General features: G+C 42.3%; 1 protein-coding gene across 1 annotated transcript in view; it reads left to right on the top strand.

Moving 5' to 3' along the window:
* Positions 1 to 24530, top strand: part of TAF4B (TATA-box binding protein associated factor 4b) — a 247096-nt gene that overhangs the window by 152446 nt on the left and 70120 nt on the right. Inside the window, exons 13-14 of the mRNA XM_073631505.1 lie at positions 1975 to 2031; positions 7102 to 7221. Coding sequence (XP_073487606.1) covers positions 1975 to 2031; positions 7102 to 7221 — 177 coding nt within the window. The remainder of the gene's footprint in view (positions 1 to 1974; positions 2032 to 7101; positions 7222 to 24530) is intronic.

Raw genomic sequence — 24530 nt, forward strand, 5'->3', positions numbered from 1 at the left:
TTTGGCTTTGCATGGATTTTGAATTTATTGTAATAACTGGACAGCAGAATGGTATCTCCATAAATGCTAGCTGTTCATAATACTTCATAATCCCGCCACATTTTTTCTTATTACAATGAAGACCTTCTCTTATGGTAAATCAATCACTGTTGTTTAAAACATATGCACCAGGAAGATTCACCTGCAGTGAAGGCCCCTATGTGCATTAGATAGTGTACCCACTGCAGTGCTTTAGAGGAATGTAAGATAGTCTGTGATCCTGTTTTTCCTTGTTTTCATCTAATATCCTTTAGAGTCTGTCTTTTTTAAGATTGTTCCTCATTTCCTGTCTGGTAAAAATGTTGTCACCTGTCATAGTAAGTGGGGGGCAAATAGCGGACTTCCTACTGAAAATACTATGGCAACCCCCCTGTATTTCTTTCATGACCAGTTTTTACTTTGAATAAACTCGGGAATTCAGTAAAACCCTAATGTGATGGCTCTTTAAAATTGGCCTGCACCAAACTAAAAAATACCTGTTGCCCGTGTTGGTAGCTTTACCCATACATGCAGCAGATTGAGGTAATTCCTAATAGTGCCTCATTTACAAAGTGGCTCTATTAATTCAACGGGTTAAAAAAAAATTGCTGCCAGTTCGTAGCTAATGAAACTGGAGGTAATAAAGGCCAACTCTAAGTTAGCCTACAGACAGAGTACCCGTCTCTGTACACTGTGCAGCAGAGCAGAATATTTGCCACTGTTAACGCCTCCCCCCCCACCTCACCTGTCACTGGTTGTTTAGGCTGGTTTCACACAGGATGTCCCATCAGGTTCGCCTGTCAGTTTTTCAGGTGGGCCTGATCGGACCAGCTGTAGCTCTCTATGGAGCTGTGGATGTCAGCCGACGTGCGGTCCGTTTCCATCTTACAGCCCCATAGAGAACAGCAGGGCTGTGTCCCTGCCATCCGCCTGCTCAGCAGCGAGATCGCCTGCTAAGCAGGCGGATGCAGACTACCGAGAACGCCCGTGTGAAACCAGCCTAAGGATGCTGTTGGCTTCACAGCCAACGATGCCTAGCAATCAGTGATGCCGACAGTTGGAAAAGTTTGATGGGAAAGCTGGGACAGTAGTTCCCCATCAGGTCCACTCTCTCCTTGTGATTGAAGGAAGGCAGTGGTTGGATTCTATAGCCAATAGCAGGCTGTCTTATTGGCTAAGGATCTGCCCTCTGCTGTGAATCCCCATCATGCTCCGCCCACCCAGCTTTAAAACTCCTCTGTTGCTGCATTGTCTGTGAGACAGGTGTAGTGGCAGGAGGAAACATAGTTGCACTGAAGTGGAGTATCTGTTATCCATGTGCCTCCACACACATTGTGTCCCCAGATTCATGTACCTGTTTACAACCGCATTTGTCATGTGGGAGCAAGTCAAATTTCTAAAATGTGTGACACTCTGAATTCCCCTAATTGTGTGGGTTTTTTTGTTTTTCGTTTTTTTTCTCTATATACAGTTTTGTGTATTATGTTGCTTTGATGTTACAAATAACAGCCTAGAATTAAACTGCAACACTTTCATATATGCAGTCTATAGAAAATTAAATTATCAAAATTAACAGAAAAAAAATTCACTTTGAGAAGGTCATGCCTATTATGAGATCCATGTGAAAGCCCAAGCATCTCTTTAAGCTGTGTGCTCCTTCGGGCTAGAAGTCAGGCATTCAGCCTGTATGGGAAAATGAGAATAAAAATGCATGAGGGGAAGTCTTAGAAATCCTGGACTCAGGCACTTCCCCCCTGCAGCAAAGCTTTTTAATCACAGGAGAAAATTGTTATGCATTAAATATTTAATGGCCGCTGCATGTTTAAGAATGTAGTCAGTTTTTGGAGTAACCCTTTAAGTGCAAGATTTGATCTAGTCCAAGTGAGTGAACTCATGGAAACCTTAGAAAACAAACACAGCCTAATTTTTTACATTTTTTTTCTATCTTTTTTATAGAGTCGCTCAAATAAAGAGGATCCAGAGCAAATGAGATTAAAGCAAAAAGCCAAAGAGGTAATCAGCAAGGTTCAAACTGTGTTTACATTTAAATGATATCTTTGTGTTTTTATAGTAATTTCAATAGATAAGTGATTAGCCACAAAACCTAAAGTAAAAAAAAATTATATAAATATCTAATAATTCTCATAACTATGCGCAGAAACTCAGATATGACCTAACTGCTGCCGCTGCTCTGCTTTTTCAGTCGATCTCAGTTGCCAGAGTGGCTGCAAAGAATTAAAAAAAAAATATATATATATTAAAGTAATAAAAAGAGAAGTGTTAATTGCCATAATTCATTCACATCAATCATGCCAGTGTATTTTGTTTTCTTAAAAAAAAAAAAAGTACCTTATTCATGCAGCGCTGTTGTGTGATCACATGATCTATCCCTGCTTTTTGGCATCTGTAGGAAAAGATCATTGGAAGGGGCTTCTATTTGCTGATGTATGCCCATGACTTAAAAAAAAAAAAAAAAAAAAAAGTTTCAGAAGAGCAATTAAAATTTAATTATAAAAAAAAAAAACTGTAGATCTAAATCTTTATTGAACATCAGCTGTGCATTTTGTATGCATTAATATGGTGTAGGGGGAGTCAAAGATGCTTGACACTAGCTTTCGTTTTGTTAAGACGGCATCTGCATCCAAGGCTTTTTTAATTTACAGATGTTAGCATTTGATATATTTGATACTGATTTGTTTAGCAATAGGAGGACATGGAGGAGGGAGACAGACAGATGAGTGTCAGTTATCACATGTATACGCCCACACATGTGACTATAGTCACTATAGTCACGTGGGCTGCACAGATAAGAAAAAGGAGGAAATGAAGAGCCTGGAAAACTAAAATGTGAGCATGCTCAGTAGAGGACACCAGCTGGTCTACACTAACTCAACTTGGTGGCTTTGTGAGTATGAACACTGCATTTAATGACACTTTTTAAACAATAATTTCAGCTTTGAGCATCCCCTGGGAAAACTGGGCCTCATCTCATTTACTAGAGGGTGTCAGCAACTGGCAGCTATGTTTGTCGTTGCACAGTCAGTAAAATGGGAATTATTCTAAGGTCATACAATTTCAGTTCTAATAGCCAAGTAACTAGAATATTCAGAAAGAGTTCAGCAATGATGGCATTGTTTTCCCAGGAAAGGTTTGTTCATGAAAAGAAAAAAGTTTACAGTTTTTGTAATATAATATGTATATTACTAAAGCCAAATTTTCAGGAGTATGTTTTGCTTCCTCTCATCAATGACCATGACTGACCGCACCTGAATTTCTGTGACTACAGATACCAATGAGTCTCCTTAAAACTTGTAAGAGTGTCATTGAGTGTCTTTACAGTTCATGTGTCTGTCATTGATTCTTTCAACTTATTCATTAGTGATGCTTATAGCCTTGTCTACTGCTAAATATGTATTTTAAACCACTGTAGAATCTTTTAAGATAACCATTTAATAATTTGGAATCAAGAAGTTTGTATAATTGCTTACGTTTAACCTAAAACCGCAGTCTGTGTCTTCCACCCCAGCTCAGTTCATTTAGGTCTCGGCTGAAGCAAAGGCAATATAGAAAAGTTGGAGGCTGTCTCCTGGCAATTAGGTCAGAGTTTACTTTGCTGTTGCATACAATTTATACAGGCCTAAGGGAAGGACAGAGGCCGCCAGAGGCAAGGACAGCTTTTCAAATGAGACACTGTCATGAGCAGAATTACTTTTTTTTTTTTTTTTTTTAAACATTGATTTAAAATCTTTCTGGGAAAAAAGAACATGCATATTTTATTTAGTTTAAGTTGGTCTGTAAGGTTTATTTATAAAGAGCTGTGATATGAAAATAAAGAGGGGGGAAGCACTTTTACATCTAGCATCTGGGACCATACAATAGGCTACATTTTTCCAGGGTAATTGTTCGTTTTGTAAATCTGATACTGCTTATAATTCTTTGGCTGGGAGGCGGTACTGGGATTTCGTTTTAAATGGAAAATGCCTCGGGCTTTTAATTTTCTGAGCCCAGCAGTTTTCAGCTCTGAGATGGAGCCCTTGTTTTCACTCAGTTCATGTTTAGCTGCAGGGGTTTTAGTTTATAGCTTAGGCTGGTTAAGCTTTTGCTCCCAGAGGCCTCTGCATAGCAACTGTACAAATCAACAAATACGTTCATTTGTGTCTGCAGCCTTTCACTCAGTAGCCTTTTTTTTTCCAACATTTCCCAATATCCATTTCCTGACTTTTTTAGCCGGAGAGGAAACAAAAAAGCTGTGCTAATTAGAGCTTATTTTAATTGAGCCTTAATATTGGAGCTTGCTACAGTTGCCCCAGAGGTAGTGCCAGGAGAATGAATTGGATGTATCCAAAGCTGATGGGAGCTAGGTGCTTTGTATGGTATATAAATATATCTATCTATTTTTTCACTTGACCTACAGTTTCATTCCCCTGTTGAATAAATCATCAAGCCTGTTCACATTTCTGATTAAGGATCTGACAGCAGACGATAATAAAGACAATTGAGGTGTGAGACGTGTGATATGGAGCTGAAGAAATTGGTTTCTATAGTGACAGGACTGATTTTTTTTTTTTTTTTTTTTAAGGATCTTTGTTCTAAATGAGTCACATACTTAAAGAACAACCTTTTTCTTTTGCCTTCCCCTCCCACTATTAACTGCGCCTTGTGAACTATGAAATTTGTTGTTGCTGAACAGAGCTCCACTTTGCTTCGAGGTGTCAGCGGCAGGTTATTTATGAATGTTTTAAAGAACTTTATTATTGCTTTTAATGTAGAATCCAAGGCAAAATGAGAAGAAACCACAGCAAGAGGCTTTTCTGGCTAGAACAATTTTCTTTTTATACCTCTTCCTTTTTTTTTTTTTTTTTGATTAGTTCAAATGATTACAGGACCAGAATTGCTTATAATGATTGAACATGGATTGTTGTAGTAAACAGCTGTGAGGAGGCAGCTGTAACTAAAATGACTGAGAAGGAATATATAATTTATGCATTTAAAAAGTTAACAGGCTGACTGTTTTGTTTTGTTCGTTTTTTTTAACGTGTGAACCTGTTGGATCAACCTTTTTTAATTCCTCTTGCAGCCAGTTGGGTTACAAGATTTTGCTTGTGCAGAATAGAAAATTAAATGTTGATCTTGTTGGTATGGATCAGGGCTTGAAGATCACAGCTATGGATTAGGGCTCAGGAATTAACACGTAAGAGCCAAAAAAAAAAGGCAAGCAAGAGCCCCTCCCAAAAATCCATTCCATGCCCCTCAGGTCTGGTATAGATTTTGGGGGGAAACTCACACCAAAAGTCAAATAAAATGGCGTGAGGTCCCCCCAAATTCCATGGTTGCCCTTTATCTGAGCATGCCTTCCCCAAACCATACCAGCCCACGTGCCCTCGACACAAGGGGTGCTATGCTAGGGGGTCCCCTGGCAAAGAGCCTTGTCTCCATGTTGAGAATAAGAGCCTCTTCCCCATTACCTTTTTTTTTTTTTTTTTTTTTTGTGGGTGCCATTCATCGTGATTGACAATGGATATACATCAGGGGCATTTTTTTCCCATGGGGGGGGGGGGGGGGTGAAGGATCTGGGGATTCCAATAAGCCTCACCCAACTACCACTGGGCTAGTGGTGTGGGAAAGAGGCCCTTGTCCTCGTCATCAACATCTGGGGGGGGGGGGGTAAATGCTTTCCCAGTGTCCCAACTGGCAAAGCAAGCCCCCCCCCTATGTAGAGGGCATGTGGCCTGGTAAGGTTCAGGGGGGTGGGTGCATGCTTGCTCCACTGACAGCAGAGATGAGTCATAGTAGTTAGGACGCCAAGGGGTGCAGGGTCCCTAAAAACAACCAGCAGCCCTGAGCTGAATTGTCACATTTAGCAGTGGTAGGAATATACCACTGCTAAGTATTTCACTTCCCAATGCAGCTGGAAGTGTGGTCTGCGTTACAATAAGGTGTAATAACACGCATCAATTACCGCAAGAAAAAAAAAAAAACATGCTGTATTTAGCGTGCGTTTCTTTTTTATGAATTGCATGTTCCTGAGTTAAAGTCAGCAAAGTTGAACCTTATACTTCCCACATTTTAAAAATCATAATAAAGTAAAGTATTAAAGTATTAAAAAGTAAAGTATTAAAAATGTATGAAAAGGGAACCCACAGCGACCAGTTGCTTCTTGGTTTCTTTTTTCTACTGCAGCTTAAAAATTGTAGGGGTAATCTGAATGGTTTCTACTTTGCTGCTATGAAATGAATTGAGTACTTCAGTTTACAGGGCAGCTGTCACAGCTGAGGTCCCATTCCAGTGCTGGAGAACTCCAGGAGAGGTGCCAACCTCAAGGATCAGCACAAGTCTGCAGCAGAACACACAGCATCATGTCTGTCCCTTTGCTAGCACTACTTCCAGTAGCAACCCCCAGCACTTAGTAGGAGCCCAGGCAGTAACAGGCAAAAACCATTCTGACAGGTTCCCTGGAAGGAGAGCACACTGTGAATAACTGCAAGCTTTCCCTCAGTTGAAGCGAAGCAGATTCTGCTCCTAGTTTCAGTGTTACATATGATGCCTCCTAACCACACTTGTATGATCTATTAATGTTAACTCTTATTGATTAATTTTTGGTCTACCTTAAACAAATAAAATATATGATAAACTTTAAATATGTGTCGGATACAGATACATGGACCTTGTGTAAACCAGAGAAGAGTTTGTAGCCCTCCTGGTGTTTTTTTAAAAAAAAAAAGGAAAAGCATGAATGCAGTCATCTGATCTGGTTGCTATAGGCTATACCTGCCCCTTTCATATTCTTCATGTTCTATAAATGAGGCTAATTTGTGAGGTAAAAATGGCAGAATTTATTTTTTTTTTTTTTTTTTTTTTTTTTTTTACAGATTGCAGATTTCCTATTCTTTAGCTTGTCCAGGTTTATAGAGGTCTCCCACTAGAAGCAAACTTGCGTTTTGATTACACTGTGTGAATCCTGCTGTGAAAATGATTATAAATTGTGTGACGTTCTCATAAACTCAGAAAATTATCTGTATAATGTAAGCCATTAGAATTAAAAAAAGTTACAATCTGCTCATTAAGTGTGGAATATTTTCTTAGCTTCAGCAGCTGGAACTAGAACAACTGCAACACCGAGAAGCGAATCTCACAGCACTGGCTGCAATTGGACCAAGAAGGAAAAGACCTTTGGAATCTTCACACCTTCACAGTGTGCTTGAGGTTTGCTTACTTAAAGTCATGTAATTTTTACCTATCTGTTATATGTCCAGTATAAGTCTGGGCTCTAACTAGTCCATGCAAGGACATTCACCTTTTTCTCCTTCAACCACTGTGTGGGCATTTTTGGGTCATTATGTTGGAAGGTAAACCTTTTTCCCATTCACAACTTTCTGGCGGAGGGCAGCAGATTTTCCTCGACAATTTGATGGAATTTTGCCCCATCCATTTTTCTTCTATCCTGACAAGTGCCCCCATCCTTGCTGTAGAGAAACGCCCCCATAACAGGATATTACCACCTCCATGCTTTACTGTAGGAATGGTGTTATTTGGATGGCGAGCTGGATTGGATTTCCGCCAGACATATTGTTTGTTGAGGCCAAATAATTCAGTTTTAGTCTCATTTGACCACTTTAAATGCACCTTGAAGATTCTGAGGCCACGTGGAAAAATGTGTTATGATGAGATGAGACTCAAATTTTAATGATTTGGCCTCAACACCAAACGATATGTCTGGAGGAAATCCAATACAGCTCACCATCCAAATAACACCTAGATGACGTTGTTATCAGCCGGTGACATCATTGGTTGTTAGGGGTGCACCGAATAAAAGTTTTGGTGCCGAAACGGAAAATGCAGGATGCACTTACCCAAAAATTACAGTTTTTAAAAACGATTTATATTTTTATACATAATTGTATTATGTTCGAATTTTAATTAATTTCCTCAATTTAAATTAATATATAATAATAATAATATTATTATAATAATATAATATAATAATTATTGGCACCTTTTTAGTACAAGAAAAGCTCAAGAAAAATGTAGTCTGCAGTCTCTGACCATCTCTTGTATCATGTCTGCAATACTTACTTACACACACTGCTAATAGTGTTCGCAAAATTTCCATTAATTGCACCTCTAGCACACGATACAGGAGATGGTCAGAGACTGCAAACGTGATACAAGAGGTCAATGCAGCCTCGCCGGTGGGCGCCAGATGCCTGAGCCTCGCCGGTGGGCGCCAGATGCCTGAGCCTCGCCGGTGGGCGCCAGATGCCTGAGCCTCGCCGGTGGGCGCCAGATGCCTGAGCCTCGCCGGTGGCTGGATCAGAGCAGTTGAATTTCCTGGGCCGGATGGCAGCAGTAACAATGCTCCGCCTCCTGTGATACGTCACACTGATTCAATGTCGGATCAATGTGCCATCTATTGCAGGAGGCGGGACATTGTTATTGAGGCTGCCCGGACAATTCACCTCTGTGACACAGAGGGAGATTGCTGCTCTGCGTGAGGAGGGAGGGTGGTACTGAGCCTGAGCCAACAGGATGACGCCCCAGCAATGTGTGGCATCCGGGGTGGACTCCGCCTCCTTTTCGGTGCCCTTATCGGCACCTTTTCATCTTTCGGTCGCATGCCGAAAACCGTTTTCGGCTGATATATTTCGGCGGCCGAAATTTCAGTGCACCACTAGTTGTTGGGACACTGGCAGCTAGAAAAACTCTGCTCTAAAAGAACATATTCAGAGAGAAGTGATTAATGATCTAGGGCAGTGATGGCGAACCTATGGCACATGTACCACAGCTGGCACACAGAGCCCTTTCTGTGGGCACGCAAGCTTATGGAGCCAGAACTGCTAGGATAGGGGGGGGATCCCCAGCCAGGCAGTCACTTGCACTGGTGGTGCAGGCAGAGGAGCCACCTCCCTTCCTTGCATCAGTGGTGTCGGCAGGGAGGGCTGACAGGGGCTTTAGCCCCGAGTGGGCCCCAAGTCTCGTATTTACTGTTCAGAATCATTAGCCCTGAGTCCCAAGGCCTGGGGTTGGCCGGGAACTCTGAGCCAGTGGCGTAGCATGGGGGTGGGCAGCCAGTCATCTTGCCCCAGGTGCGACCTTTAGGGGGGTGCAAAGTTATTCCTCTGCCGTCCCTAGGATCTGTGCTGCAGCTTATTGCCTCCCACGGACCCCTAAACCCCCAGTGAGGCATTTGGGCATTCCTCTGTGCGGCACCCTATTCTAGCTCCCCCTGCCCCAGGACAACTTTGGTCCAGCCTGTCCCTCTGGCACTGCGACCTGTGAAACAGCCGAGGGGGAGGGGCGGTGCTCGGAGCAGATCATGACTATGGGAGAGGTGCACTGGCTGCTAGCTGACCTCCCGGCGCTGGGGATACCAAGGAGTGGCTCAATGGAGGGGACTCCTGCAATACTGCCCGCCCAGTGCTGGGGAGAGCTCGACGATGAGGCCATGGAGAGGTATGGAGGATAATGGATCCTCCGATCTACAGTGTACAGTACTGTGTGTGGGGGGGATAGGGAGGGGTGTGAGTAGTGCAGGAAGTATGTGTCAGGTGGGTCAGGTAGGTCAGTGTATGTTGTACAGTGCATTCTGAGTGTAACACACTCCTGATCCCTGCATTCTGAGCGAATCTGGCAGAATCCTACGTTTTTGGTCCCTTAGGGCTCATTTTAGAGGGATGATCAGTCCCATCCTCTGTACAGAGCCGCTGGTAAATTTAATTCTGTGTTGGCACTTTGAAATAAGCTGGCTTTGTGTTGCTGTTTGGGCACTCAGACTCCAAGGTTCGCCATCACTCATCTAGGGCCTGCATGGTCTAAGGTGTTCCCCAAGGTTCAATGCTGGGACCCTTTCTTTTTAACCTATTTATAAATGGCAAAGAGTTTGAGATTAAAATTGCAATTTCTGTGCTTGCCATGTTATGAACTTTGGGGTTTTAAAACATGCATGCATCATACGTTGTAGGAGGAGTACAACTGGAGAGGTCCATGGTCGAAAAGGATCTGTTTTTTTTTTTTTTTTTCGGTAGATCATAACTTTAGTCATCGCATGCAATGTCATCGCAAGCTGCAAAATACTTTAATGCATTAAGAGGGTAAACACGTCAGAGAGGGGAAGACATAATTTTGCCCCATAAAGAAAAAAATAAAAGAAATTAGTAATCCCTCATCTGGAATATGCAGTTCAGTTTTGTGCACCAGTTCATCAATAGGATATTGGGTAACTGGAAAAATGCAAAGAAGGGCAACCAAAATAACAGGACTGGAGGGTCCTTTCTGTGAGGAAAGATTAGCTTGGGCACAAAGAGACCTACAAAAACTTGCAAAATATTGCCTTTGCCTGAACAGATAGAATATGGTAATTATAAGGTCACTCCTGAAAAGATTTTCACTCCCTAAAAATCTTTGCTGAACTCTATCCAGTGGAAAAAGTTTGCAAAAAAGTGAGCTATTCCTATGTTTGATCCTGCCAGCTCTGTCTTTAACAAACATTTCACTGCACTTATTGAAGATGTTCCTTTTTGGTTTCCTTTAACTTGGCAGGTTAAAACCTTCTTTTAACCTGGCAGGGCCAGCCCTGCAGCCCTGCTGTTGCTGCTATTTCTGTGTGTCAAAACTGCAGCTAACTGCACTAGGACCATAAATGACCAACGTGACTCTATTTCAGGGCTGTGCTGTTACAGCAATTACAATTGCCTTCTACTCTAATTTTTTGTGTACATGCAATGGAAGATGCCATGAGACAAATATCCAAAATAACTCCAATTCCCATTCATATGTGTTAAATCTTATGGCTGATGGCTTGAACATTGGTAGCTGCCTGTAAAAGGTTTGCAGAATGCTCTGAATCGCCTCTTATCCCAGGGAGTCTTTGTACCTGTACTGCCACAGGACAGGTTCAAGGGATTCATCTCAAACCTGTTCATGGTACCAAAGGCCAATCAAGGTAGTTATCCTATTCTGGTCTTAACCACATGCCGACCAGTGCATGACTATATACGTTGGCACAATGGCACGGCTCGGCAAATGGGCATATAGGTACGTCCCCTTTAAGAAGCGGCATTGTGAGTGCGCGCCGTGACTGCGGTTCCCGCTGACTCTATGTCCGCCAGGTTCCCGCCATCTTGTCACGGAGCGGAAGAACGAGGAAATGCCTTTGTAAACAAGGCATTTTCCCGTTCTGCCTAGCGACATGACACATCACTGCTGCCTGTCATTGGGAGCAGTGATCTCTGTCATGTGAGTAGTAGCCCACCCCACCACAGTTAGAATCACTCCCTAGGATTTACTTAACCCCTTAAACGCCCCCTAGTGTTTAACCCCTTCCCTGCCAGTGTCATTTACACAGTAATCGGTGCACTTTTATAGCACTGATCACTGTATAAATGAAAATGGTCCCAAAATAGTGTATATATATATATATATATATATATATATATATATATATATATATATATATATATATATATATATATATATATATATAATTTTTTTTTCTTTGGGGGTGGGGGGTTATTATAGCAAAACGTTAAAAATATTGCTTGCTTTTTTTTTTTTTTTTAAATTGTCGCTCTTGTTTGTTTTATAGCGCAAAAAATAAAAAACGCAGAGGTGATCAAATGCCACCAAAAGAAAGCGGGGGAAAAGGGACGTCAATTTTGTTTGGGTGCAATGTCGTGTGATTTTTAGCTAAAGCGACGCAGTGCCGAATCGCAAAAAGTGCTCTGGTCAGGAAGGGGGTAAATCCTTCCGGGGCTGAAGTGGTTAAAGTGGATGTAAACCCTGAAGTGAAGTGAACAGCCTCAGATGATACACAAAGATGAAACTAATCTCCCTACATAAGTTTTTTACATGTATAAAAAAAAAAGGAGATTTGAGAATTGACTAGTGTGAAGTTACTGCCAAAATCCTAACAGACATTATAAAGAGAACATGCACCAAATGCATTGGAAGACGCCCCCTTGGACTTTGATGGCAGAAGTAAAGTATAAGGAATCAAAAATAGATAAAAGAGGGGCTCAAAAGTGCCAACTTTATTGAAATACAAAAAATAGTAGAAAATATATAAATATTCTGTCACATATAGACACAGTGGTTTAAAATGTATTGCAATAATGCATCAATGAATAAACATGAACAAGAAATAATTGGTACATATTAACCCAAACTGAAAGTCAAAAGATCACTGGCCGGACTGGGAAATTATATGTGCAATTGTGTGCATATTCCTTCTTCAGGGGTAGTTATAGAGTGGGTAATTATGTTCTTGTTTGCATGACATCATCCAATAAATATTTATACTGTTAACCTTGTATAAAAAATACCAAATAACAAGGCCAAGAGTATTTACATATCACAGATTCATTGCAAGTTTAGCAAAACATGCTGGACAATACAGGGAGATTTATACATGCTGGCTGTACACATCCATACACTGGCACGGTAGAGTTGATAGAGGCATGCATCCACAGCCCAATGGTCAAAACGTGTTCACAAAAGACGCCTGACAATCGCCACGGCAACAAATTGTGCACTGTGGAGACAATGGCAGGGGAAGGGGGGGTGAGTCCCTTTCATGGCAGAGATGCATATATGCACAGGGTAAGTTTGTATATAAGCAGTGAAAAAGTACCATAGACCGAAATTACATTTCAAGCCAATTATAAACCCACAGCAGGGAACTCGCTGCTTCACGCAACAAGCTTCCGTCCAAAACCCCTGCTTACATTCATACCCTATAGCCAGCACCTTAGGGTTCGCCGAAATTGCTCAGCTGATACTATTTTCAAAAATAGGAAAAGACTCCTCAAAAGAGTTTACTCCAACACATGTCTGAAAAAGGCCTACAAAAAAAACACTAATTTATCTTGTCGTGATCTACTCAATGTACAAAAAGCCGCTCACGGATGATACAGGTAGGATCATCACTACATACTCAGTACAACATAAGCAGTTTAGGCGAATCCTAAGTAGGTACTGGCATCTATTGACCATGGACCCCTTATTGTCCCAGTTTGTCCCTAGCACACCAGCTGTGTCACCTTCAGAAGAGCTTCATCTGTGGGTGACAGGGTGGTTACTAGCGAATATCAACCTAACATCGGTGATGTATGCAAAACGTTGGGCACTTTCTCCTGTGGGGGTTGTCTATACTGTCAATACATGGACAGAAGAACCAATATTGACCTACCCAATGGTCAATGGTTCCACCCAAAACATTATGTCAACTGTACAACTCCCGGCGCAGTATACCTCTTCACTTGTGAATGCGGTTGCTTCTACGCTGGGAAGACAATCAATGAATTTTGGAAAAGAATTTATCAACACACTGTAACTACCCGTAAACGTGATCCAGATGCAGTCATTGGCAGACACATGGCCATGGTGCATCCAAAATCACTTCCCAAGGTACTTTTCTTGGGATTGGATCAGGTGCACTTTTGCCCTAGAGGAGGCGACTTTAATAAGCGCCTCCTCCAGTGTGAATCCAGATGGATTTTCAATCTACAGGCTACTCAACCACCTGGGTTGAATGAAGCAGTTAATTTTAGATCATTCCTCCCAGGATTCACCTCTGGGGTCTGTGAGCTCAATATGTAGAATTCCATGTTATATATATATATATATATATATATATATATATATATATATATATATATATATATATATATATATATATATATATATATATTTTTTTTATTTCCCTTTATTATTATTTTTTTTGTTAATTGTTCTTATTTATTTGGTATCTCTATTTACTTTTCCTTATCACTATTCCCTCTTTCCGCTACCCTCCCTTCTCCCCCTTTCTCTGTATTCCTTGTTGTTTAATTTTATTATGCCATACATTGTGTGTAATCATTTTTTCTCCAACTGTAAGCATTCTGGCTGTTCTCTCATCCTCTCACTAGATGGCTCTCTGCCGAATCTCCACCTGCCCTTGTCTCTCTGCGTAGACACCCGGCGGGTAAGCTCCACCAGTGCAGGCCAACTGGATGATGGATTGTTCCGTCTCTGTTGGCCCTTTGTGCTGGGAGGAGCTATTGCGTTGTCCTCAGCGTCACGAGTTGGGAATCCCCTCCCGCCGGTGACGCTGGGATGCGTGACGTCGTCATGCCCCCGGTGGGCGGGGCTACGCCACGCACCTCTGCGTCTAAAAGACACCCAGACCTCGCAGTCAGCTGTTTCTTTACAGCTGATCAAGCGAGATGGCAGGCACAGCTTTGATTGACTGATGCCAAATACAGCTGAACGGATAATTACTGACGCCCATATGGTTTTGTCAGTATGCCGGCTGCTGACCTGGTGTCCACACCTTCCACGCTCGTACTCCCTGAAGGTAAAGATCTTAACTTTTAACCTCTTCAGATCTGCGCTATTGCCAAATGACAGCAACAGCGCGGATCTACATTGCCGGGACAACGTCTATTGACGTCGTCCCGTGCATGAGCGGCCTGCGCACCCCCTGCAGGGCGCGCGCGTCATGCTCGGTGATCAGCGAGTCTATAAGACTTGCCTGACCCCTTACCACATGATCAGCTTTCAGCTAATGACAGCTGATCATGTGATGTAAACAGAGCCGGTAATCGGCTATTTTTCCTCCTCGCGCTGACAGCGTGAGGAGGAAAAAAAAACCCGATCACTGGCGGCCAAGAGAGGGACATCAGTCCCGCTGACGGCGATCATCTGCCCCCACAGCAATAGGTAGCAGTGCCATCCATCAGTGCCACCCATCAGCGCCCACATCAGTGCAACAACAGTGCTGCACATCAGTGCCACCTATCAGTGCCCATCAGTGTCACCTATCAGTGCCACCTATCCGTGCCATCAGTGCCGCCTTATCTGTCCCCATCAGTGCTGCCTTAACTGTGCCTATCAGTGCTGCCTTAACTGTGCCTATCAGTGCTGCCTTAACTGTGCCAATCAGTGCTGCCTTAACTGTGCCAATCAGTGCTGCCTTAACTGTGCCTATCAGTGCCGCCTTAACTGTGCCTATCCGTGCCCATCAGTGCAGCCTATCGGTGCCCACCAGTGCCGCCTCATCAGCGCATATCAATGAAGGAGAAAAATTAACTGTTTGCAAAATTTTATAACAAACTATGAAACATGATTTTTTTTTTTTCAAAATTTTCCATATTTTTTTGTTTGTCAAAAAATAAAAATCCCAGCTGTGATTAAATACCACCAAAAGAAAGCTCTATTTGTGGGGAAAAAAATGATAAAAATTTCATTTGGCTACAGTGTTGTATGACCGCGCAATTGCTATTCAAAGTGCGACAGCGCTGAAAGCTCAAAATTTGTCTGGGCATGAGGGGGGTTTAAGTGCCCAGTAAGCAAGTGGTTAAATTTGCTGAACTTAATTCTGGATCAGCTATCTATGGTACTTTTTCACTGCTTATATACAAACTTATGCTATCTGATCCTTTTTCAAACTATGGGTTTATTATTCATTTTTTGGACAAATATTTTTGGGCTGAGTTGGGCTATGCTATCTGTCTCCTTGAGGTGGCTGTGTATGGTTCAGTCTGTCTATGATACCCTGCCCAATTTATGGTTTGCTTAAAGTATGGATAGATTTGCAATTATTTTAATTCCAAGTTTATTCCTAAATTTATCCCTAAAAAATTTTTTATAAAAAAAAAAAAAAAAAAAAAAAAATTTTTATTTAATATTTTTATTTTATATATATATATATATATATATATATATATATATATATATATATATTTTTTTTTATATTTTTTTCTTTATTATATCCTTTTTTTTTCTATTATTTTTAATCGCATAGATAATGTATTTACTAATGAGACCCATGTGGTATGGGTAACACTAAGGGGGGTATAATGTCTTGGATCTTTGAAGTCTGACATTGATTGTTTACCTATTACCCTTTGCCAGGCCATAATATGTGTTCACTGCTTATATAGATGGTATTTTAAATATTGTTTATCTATTACCCTTTGCCAGGCTATAGTATGTGTTCATTCCCTATATGTTTGAGCACATCTTGCAATGATGTATGCATATGTATGTTGTTTTAATATTTCTTGACGCTATATTTAATTTGAGGGCTTCTGACTGTTCGCCGGTTTCAGTTTCTGGCATGCAGTACATAGTTGCCCATATCCAAGATGGCGCCGCGTGTTTCCTTTTTCGGAACTCAAGGCGAGGCTTGGTGTGTGTATTTAACGTGGTGGCTCAGCATGATTCCCGTTCCCCATTGAAAACGTCAGCGTTTGACGAAACGCGTCTGGGAGGGACGTGCTGACATCACCACGTTTGCCCTGTGAGGACGGGAGTATTGTTTGAGTGCCGGCCGGCTCCAATTTCTCGCTGTTTTTAACTTCTTTTATGTAAGTGCAATTTCTATTCGAATAAATTGGATTATACAGTATTATACTATTGGGCATTTTTACTTCATATGTACCGCTGAGCTTGGGCTTGACTGGCTAGGACGCGTCTACGCCACTCCGGATAGGAGCCTGTGTATGCCTTATCCCATTTGCCTACTCTGTGAGAATGTCTGGTAAGCTGAATATCCCCTAGGATTCGCTGGTGTGTTCCTATCCTATCTACACGTTTAGTTGTGTGACACTTTGCCTGTTTAATTTATCATCTGGTAAGCAGCATGTGCATGCGATAAGCTATCTGTCATAGGTTCCGTTTTTTCTTTTTTCACGTTCATATTGATTATATTTTTTGGGTGATTTGGTACAGTCACAATATTTCTTGATTTTAAATTGAGATTAGGGTTGCAATTTCTCCTACCTATTTCACCTTAATTCACAATTTTTGCATGATTGCATGATACTCACTCAACATCTATAGTTGCTGTGTCAACCTTGGATGATATATGATACTCATGATTTATCTTTTTTTGAGTGTTGCACTTTTTTTCACTTTTTGAGTTTTTTATATATCAGTATTACGCTATGCTTGTGCTATATATTTTTTTGGATATAAATCTTGACGGACTGGACATATGAGACGAGTGTGATCATCCTGACTCGGCTGGATCATCATTGTAAAGGCCCAGGCTGGGTTTGAGCCACCCGCTCTTATTTCGCTTACATCTGGTAAGCGCAATATTTTGGTGTTTCCAGTCCCTTTGCCGTTTATCATTTATCACATTGGAGGAAATTATATGTTATTCACTTATAACAATTTCACCTTCCTTATTTTGTGTGGACATTCATATGGGACTGCACGGACTTTACTAAAGATTATTTTATTTATTCACTTTTTAGCGCGTTTTTTTGTTTATTATCTTATATACAAACTTACCCTGTGCATATATGCATCTCTGCCATGAAAGGGACTCGCCCCCTCCTTCCCCTGCCATTGTCGCCACAGTGCACAATTTGTTGCCGTGGTGATTGTCAGGTGTCTTTTGTGAACACGTTTTGAATATTGGGCTGTGGATGCACGCCTCTATCAACTCTACCGTGCCAGTGTATGGATGTGTACAGCCAGCATGTGTAAATCTCCCTGTATTGTCCAGCATCTTTTGCTAAACTTGCAATGAATCTGTGATATGTAAGTACTTTTGGCCTTATTTGGTATTTTTTATACAAGGTTGTTGACAGTATCAATATTTATTGGATGATGTCATGCAAACATTACCATATACCTATATTTATGTTGCAGACAAGAACATAATTACCCACTCTATAACTGATCCTGAAGAAGGAATATGCACACCATTGCACAAATAATTTCCGAAACGTGTCGGGTTTTTATGTCTAAAGAATCCTGTTGGCCAACCCCTTCCCAGTCCGGCCAGTGATCTTTTGACTCTCAGTTTGGGTTAATATGTACCAATTATTTCTTGTTCATGTTTATTCATTGATGCATTATTGCAATACATTTTAAACCACTATGTCTATATGTGACAGAATATTTATATATTTTCTACTATTTTTTGTATTCAATAAAGTTGGCACTTTTGTTTGTACCCCTCTTTTTTTTTTTTTTATCTATTTTTGATTCCTTATACTTTACTTCTGCCATCAAAGTCCAAGGGGGCGTCTTCCAATGCATTTGGTGCATAGTCTCTTTATAAAGTTTTACATGTATATGTGCTGTCTTCAGCACATCGTGTTAGACATTTTCTCTTCCTGTTCAGTACTGGGTGTGGATTCTTGGAATACACTGTGTGACAGCTGATTGGAGGAAAGGCACACACCCCCACTCCACAGAGGAAGGAAGGAATGTGCAGAGCTGTGTTGTGCATAGAAGAACTCTCTGCTAATCTATTTATAGCACCCACCCAACACAAACTTCAGGTTGGTTTTATCTCTGTTGGAGAACTTGTCAGAAGTTATCATGCTGATAACAGAAGAACGGAGCAGCAGAAAGACACAGGACTCAGGGCTTTGGAGAGCGATAAGAAAGCACTACGTATATATGTGCTTAGGTCAAATTTCATGAATCAGGTTTACATCCACTTTAAGCTCCCTCAACAATTTCCTTCAAATTCCAAAATTTCTCAGTCTGCAAGGTCCATAATTGCTTCTCTGAAGATGTCATCTACCCACCTCATTAGTGATTTCCAAGCTTTGCAATGGAACACAACAACTTCTAGTTTGTCACACTACCTTTCAGCTTATCCTCTGCTCCCATGGTGTTCACAAAGGTCTTCACACCCTTGCTTGACCTTTAGAAATTAGGGCATTCAAGTGAAATGCTATCTAGACAACCTTCTCCTTAAAGCGGAGTTCTGCCTGGGTAAACAAAAGTAAATCGGCTACAAATACTGCAGCTGCTGACTTTTAATATAAGGACACTTACCTGTCCTGGGAGCCCACGATGTCGGCGCCCAAAGCCAACCTGTTTCTCGGCTCTGGGTGCAGGCGCCGGTTTCCTACTGCGCATGTGTGAGTCGCGCTGCGCTTGCTAAATGGTCCCTGCTCTCTTCTGGCACCTGAGTGTCTCCCAGAAGGCTGCGGGGGGGGGAATTGAGGGGCCGGATATTGCATAGTTCGCCGCACAAGATTGCAGCGATCTTTCCCTGGGAGTGGGAGCAGATAGCTGGATTTGACAGGTATCAGCTCCCCCCTCCCCCCTGAAAGATGCCAAATGTGGCACCAGAGGGGGGAGGAATCTGATCCGTGGTAGTTCCATTTCTGGGTGGAACTCCGCTTTTAAGGATTCATCCCCTTGCAATTATCAGCAAATTTTAAAAAGAAAATAATCTGCGCTTAAGTGAGAAACTAAAATAAGAAAGCTAAAGCTAGCAATGCTCAATTTGTGATCCCAAATTCAAACTCTAATAAAATAAATAGTTTAGCACTATATCAATCTCCCTATAGTCTGTTAACATTTGTACAAAAAATATCAACTCCCAAAAAGTGCAAATACGGCAATGCCATACAATAATAATTCATGTAATAAATCATTAATGAATACACCAATAACAAATCTAAAATAAAGTGAAAAAAGTGCGAATGAAGTGCATGTGAAACCACCAAGTAAACTATGGTATGCCAATAAACCAAAGAAAAAGCTTCCAAAAACAGACCAAATAAGTATATATATTGTCGTTGCTATATTCCAGCTTCTAGTGCAGTAAAGTTGGTCCCCGCTTTTCCACCGCATCCATTCGCATGCAATAAAGTCTCTGGCCTCTTAACAAATGTTGTGGACCATTAAGAGTTCAGTGGTCAGAAACGCAAGGTGTCTTCAGTGGCATTCAAAACCGCAATCAGATCCATCAATGTCCGATGTTACCGGCAAGCAACAAAGGGATATCACGCATGATGCTGGCAAAAGTCTAGCGGAGGAACTGCCTGGTTTAATGCATTGTGACTGCTACTTAATGCGGTTGTGAAGATTTTACTTTTAAGTGCATGCTATATTTTTTTAATAAGGTGGCTTTTTACATACTATTGGAGGCACCTTGTGTTTTTTAAAGTGCTTCTGACCATTTAACTCTTAATGGTCCACAACATTTGGTAAGAGGCCAGAGGCTTTATTGCATGTGAGTGTAGGTGGTGGAAATGCAAGAGGGCAGGCATTGTTTCAGTAGAAGCTGGAATATAGTAAAGCCAATTTATATAATTTTGAACAACTGTTTTTGGAAGCTTTTTCTCTGGTTTATTGGCATACCACAGTTCACTTGATGGTTTCACATGCATTTCATTAGCACGTTTTGCACTTGGCACTTTATTTTATATTTTTTGTGTATTCATATATTCTTATTTTATGAATTTGGTATTGCACCATTTGCACTTTGTATGCATGTTGATATTTGTGTACAAATGTTAACGGCATATAGGGGGATTGATATAGCACTACACTATTTATTTTATTAGAATCTGATTTCTCAGCAAAAAGACTATTCAGGCTTTTGGCTGGGTGATCAATTTCAACAAATCTGCTCTCCGGCCTTCCCTGTACCTAGAACTCTGGTCTAATCCTGGATACGTCCCGAGCAAAAGTTTTCTTCCAAAAAAGAAAGCTCTTTCTCTGAGAGCTCATGCTTGACAACTGAGATCCAAGAGAAATCCCACAGAGACTTTTACCATGAGAGTTCTGGGTCTTATGGTCGCCCCCTTCAAGTCAGTACCTTTCACGCAATTTCTAATTTTCTAACTAAACATTCTGTCTGCATGGAAAAAGCAGGCTCTTTCCCTGGACTTACCCATGCACCTATCCAACCAAACCTATATTTCCTTGTGCTGGTGGATAAGTTTGAGCCAACATCCGTCGGAAAAAATCCATGGATTTTGTTGTCAGAATGTCCGATCAATATCCGACCGTGTGTACAGGGCATTACAATGAGGAAAAAATGATCTCCCTACTTTTGGAAAGTTCTTAAAATAGACGCGAGTCTGACAGGTTGGGGTGGAGTCTTCCAATCCTTGACCGTTCAGGGAACATGGTCATGGAGGAAACCAAACTCCCCATCAATATTTTTGAGCTCAGAGCAGTTAGGTTGTCCCTCCAGTGCTGGGAAGCTGTCCCTGCCGAGAGAAGTCAGTGATTATTGCTAGCGGCTATAGCAGTAAAATCCGGCAGGCTGGCTGGTTGTTCGATCAATCAACTTGGTGCATTCAGCCTGCCCATACACAGTTCAGCAGGAACCGGACGAAATTTGGACCGTCTGTGACCGACTTTAAAGAGCAGACACCCCAGGGGGTGTGTTCTCAAAGATAGTCTAGTGTCCAATCACCTGAAGGTACAAGCGTTATTGCCCAAGAACAAAGCAAACGCCCAGGATTTCTGATGGAGCATGATGTGACTTACACTGTTTGTGACAGTGCTGGCACTTCGTGATTGGCCCAGTGCTGTCACATGGGAGAGGAAAGAGGCTGTTGTGTAAGCTCTAACTAGAAGGACTAGCATCGTACTCTGGTCTTCCTTTCCTTGCTCCTGGTGTCTTCAATTGACACTAAATGATTATAGTCTCTCAAAATAATCCATATACATTCACTATTTAATGGCCCAGTAATCTACTTTTCATTAAATCATTTTTTCTTTTTCATACCTCATGGGTTAGAGTCAGGCTAATATTCATTACCTACTAGGTTATACTCCATCACCAGGTGAATGGACACTGGTAGACCAAAGGTCTTCGGACAGGAAGTGATCCCCTATGTAACCCCTCCCACACAGGAAGAGCTTCAGTTTTTTACCAGTGTCTGCAAGGTGGATGGCACAGTTTATTTGAGCTCTCTGAGCTCCAGGTCTCTAGTCCCACAAATGGTTCTTAAATGAATCAAGGAATTGACCGATCTAATCCATTTGACACAGGCTTTTATGCTTAGATAAATGGTACCTGAGCCTCGCAAAGAAGACTCAAGATCCTTCGAGGTTTTGCTTGTAATGCAGCCTCCGGGCGCTGGACCCTGCAAAGTGGAATCCTTGATACCACAGCGCTAAGGCATTCCTGCAGGGTGCTGTACAGATCCAAGGGAGTGGTCCTTAAACATGAAAAGGTGTACCCAGTCCTTGAAGGTTCTCAAATGACAGGAAGCCACCGTGATGGGTGAAGTTTGGGCTCTTAGTTTCTAAGCTGTCCTGCACCTGGATGGGTAAGTGAAACCCCTTTACTTATTATTGTGGCCTGTGTGCAATGACCATAAGGGGGAGTTTTGGGCTAGCTGTGGGTGTTTGCAAAGTGTATCTTTTTTGCTTGTCTGGCTGTTTCTTCCCTGTATGATGGCGCACCATGGTGCGACATTTCGCCTTGGTTCACCAGGGTGCACGTGCATTCGCAAAAAGCGCCGCTAGACTTAGGCGTTGTTTGGCGGCCATGGCGCATGCGGCTTCACCGCACATGTGCAGGAGCCTTTATGTGGGTGCACGAGGATTTGCGTCATGCGCGAATACAGCCACGTTGTTCGCCAGAACCATGCTTGTGCCTGCGCATGCACGCAGAGAAGGTTCTGGTGCACACCTAGCTTATTTAAGCTGTATAGGCCAAGCATGCGGTGCTTCCAGGCAGCTGTGGGACACAGAGCAGGCCCTGAACAGACACTTGCAGCAGTTCATTCCTTCCTTAACGGGTCACGTGAGTCACCAAGTGTTAGCAGGCTAAAGGTGCTTAGCAGGATTGTTACATAGGGGCTTGGGAGTCCTATTAAAGGGTCTCCCTTCTGAGGTGTTTAACTACACCCAAGTACTCTCTTTTTGTGGCTAGTAAATGCCTTCAAAAAAGAGGAGCGGGACTAACACTACTGGGAAGGGCACACCGATGTCGTTGGCAGTTCCTGATGAACCTAGTCGTATCCCTAGTGTTGTATCCCCTGAAAGACCCGAGGCTTCTGGGCAATCTGAGCCGCTGCACTTATCTGGTATTGTGCCCACAGTCAAAGCTGCTGCTTTACCCTTTATCACGAAGGATGAACTGTCCTCGGTCCTAGCTGGGTTAGAGCACAGGATTGCTGGCATGATTGCCTCCCCCCGCTTCCCGCAGAAGGAAGCGTGACAGATCCCCCTCCCTGGAGTCCCCTAGTCTGGAGCAGGAATGGGTTGAGGATGGGGAAGAGCTTAAAGCTCAGGACTCTGGAGGGCCCAGCAGATGAGTCTGCTTCCAAACAATCTGGACAAGAAGATATCCAGTTGATGGCTGCCTCTATCGCAGAGGCTTTTTATCCTGACTCTGACCAAAATGGTTAGATCTGCCTTTAAGTTGCCTCTTGCAGAGGTGACTGAGTCCCCCTGGTCCTCTTTGTGATCCCCAAGGCCTCCTCAGGCTGCACAGGCTTTCCCTCTACACCCCCTGTTGGAACAGGCGGTGTATGTTGATTGGGAACATCCTGACAGGATTTTTGTACCTCCTAAGAGGTTTTCCCTTTTTATATCCCATGAATGAAAAGTTCATTAAAAAATGGAGCATGCCAGTAGCAAATGCAGCAGTCTCTTCCTTAAACAAGAACTTAACTTGTCCGGTAGATAACGCACAGGGTTTAAAAGACCCTGTTGACAAGAAATTGGAGTCATTATTAAAGGCTTCCTTTTCTTTGGCCAGTTCAGCTATTCAGCCAGCTGTTGCAGCAATTGGTATCTGCCAGTCCGTAAAGGATCAGGTCAAACGGCCTAATAGGCCTAACCAGGAGGATGATCTGCCTGAAAGTAAGACAGATTTTTCTCGAGCGCTGTGTTTTGCTATTGACGCCTTAAAGGATTCAATACAGCGGGTTTCTCGTTTTGGCTCTCTCATCTGTACATTTGCTCAGACTCTTGTGGCTTAAAAACTGGTAAGCCGAGCTTCCTTGTAAAAAGTTATTGGCAGGTTTCCCCTTTCATGGGGAACGTTTATTTTGCGATCATTTGCACAAATATATCCAAAAGATCTCCAGAGGGAAGAGTTCTCTGCTTCTTGTGAAGAAAAGCACCAGACATCCCTTGTTTAAAACCTCAGGGACTGCTTCCTCAAATGTCTCAGTGTCAAGGTGGTTCCGCTGCCAACAGGGCGCTAGGGCCAAGGGCAAGCTGCGCAGGTCCATAAGAAGCCCTGGGTCCAAGATTCTTCAAAACCCAGCACCAAGCCCTCCTTTTGAGGGGACGCCCCTACTCCATCGAGTGGGGGGAAGGCTGCTGCATTTTTCGGATATTTGGAGAACAATAATTCAGGACGAGTGAGTCACCTCAATTACAGTATATCTCGCAGTTACAAGCTAGAGTTGCAGGGGTTCCCGATCAAGCGTTCCCTCGGATCTTCCAAAAAGAAACGTATTGTTTCAGGCACTACATCATTTAGTGTATCAAGGAGTGATTGTAGAGGTTCTGGTATCCGAAAGGGGCACAGGGTTTTACTCAAACCTGTTTACGGTTCAGAAACCAAACAGTGACACAAGGCCCATTTTGGACTTAAGATTCCTGAACAAGTATCTACTGATAAAAGTCCTTTCAGATGGAGTCTCAGCTCAATAGTAGCCTCACTCCGAGGGGAGACTTTCTAGACTCCATCGATCTAAAGGATGCGTATTTACACATACCTATCTTTCAGCCTCATCAGAGGTTCCTACATTTTGCAATAGGGGAACGTCATTTTCAGTTTGTGGCTCTACCCT

This window comes from Aquarana catesbeiana, linkage group LG05 (genome assembly GCF_042186555.1).
Source record: "Aquarana catesbeiana isolate 2022-GZ linkage group LG05, ASM4218655v1, whole genome shotgun sequence".
Taxonomy (NCBI): Eukaryota; Metazoa; Chordata; class Amphibia; order Anura; family Ranidae; genus Aquarana; species Aquarana catesbeiana.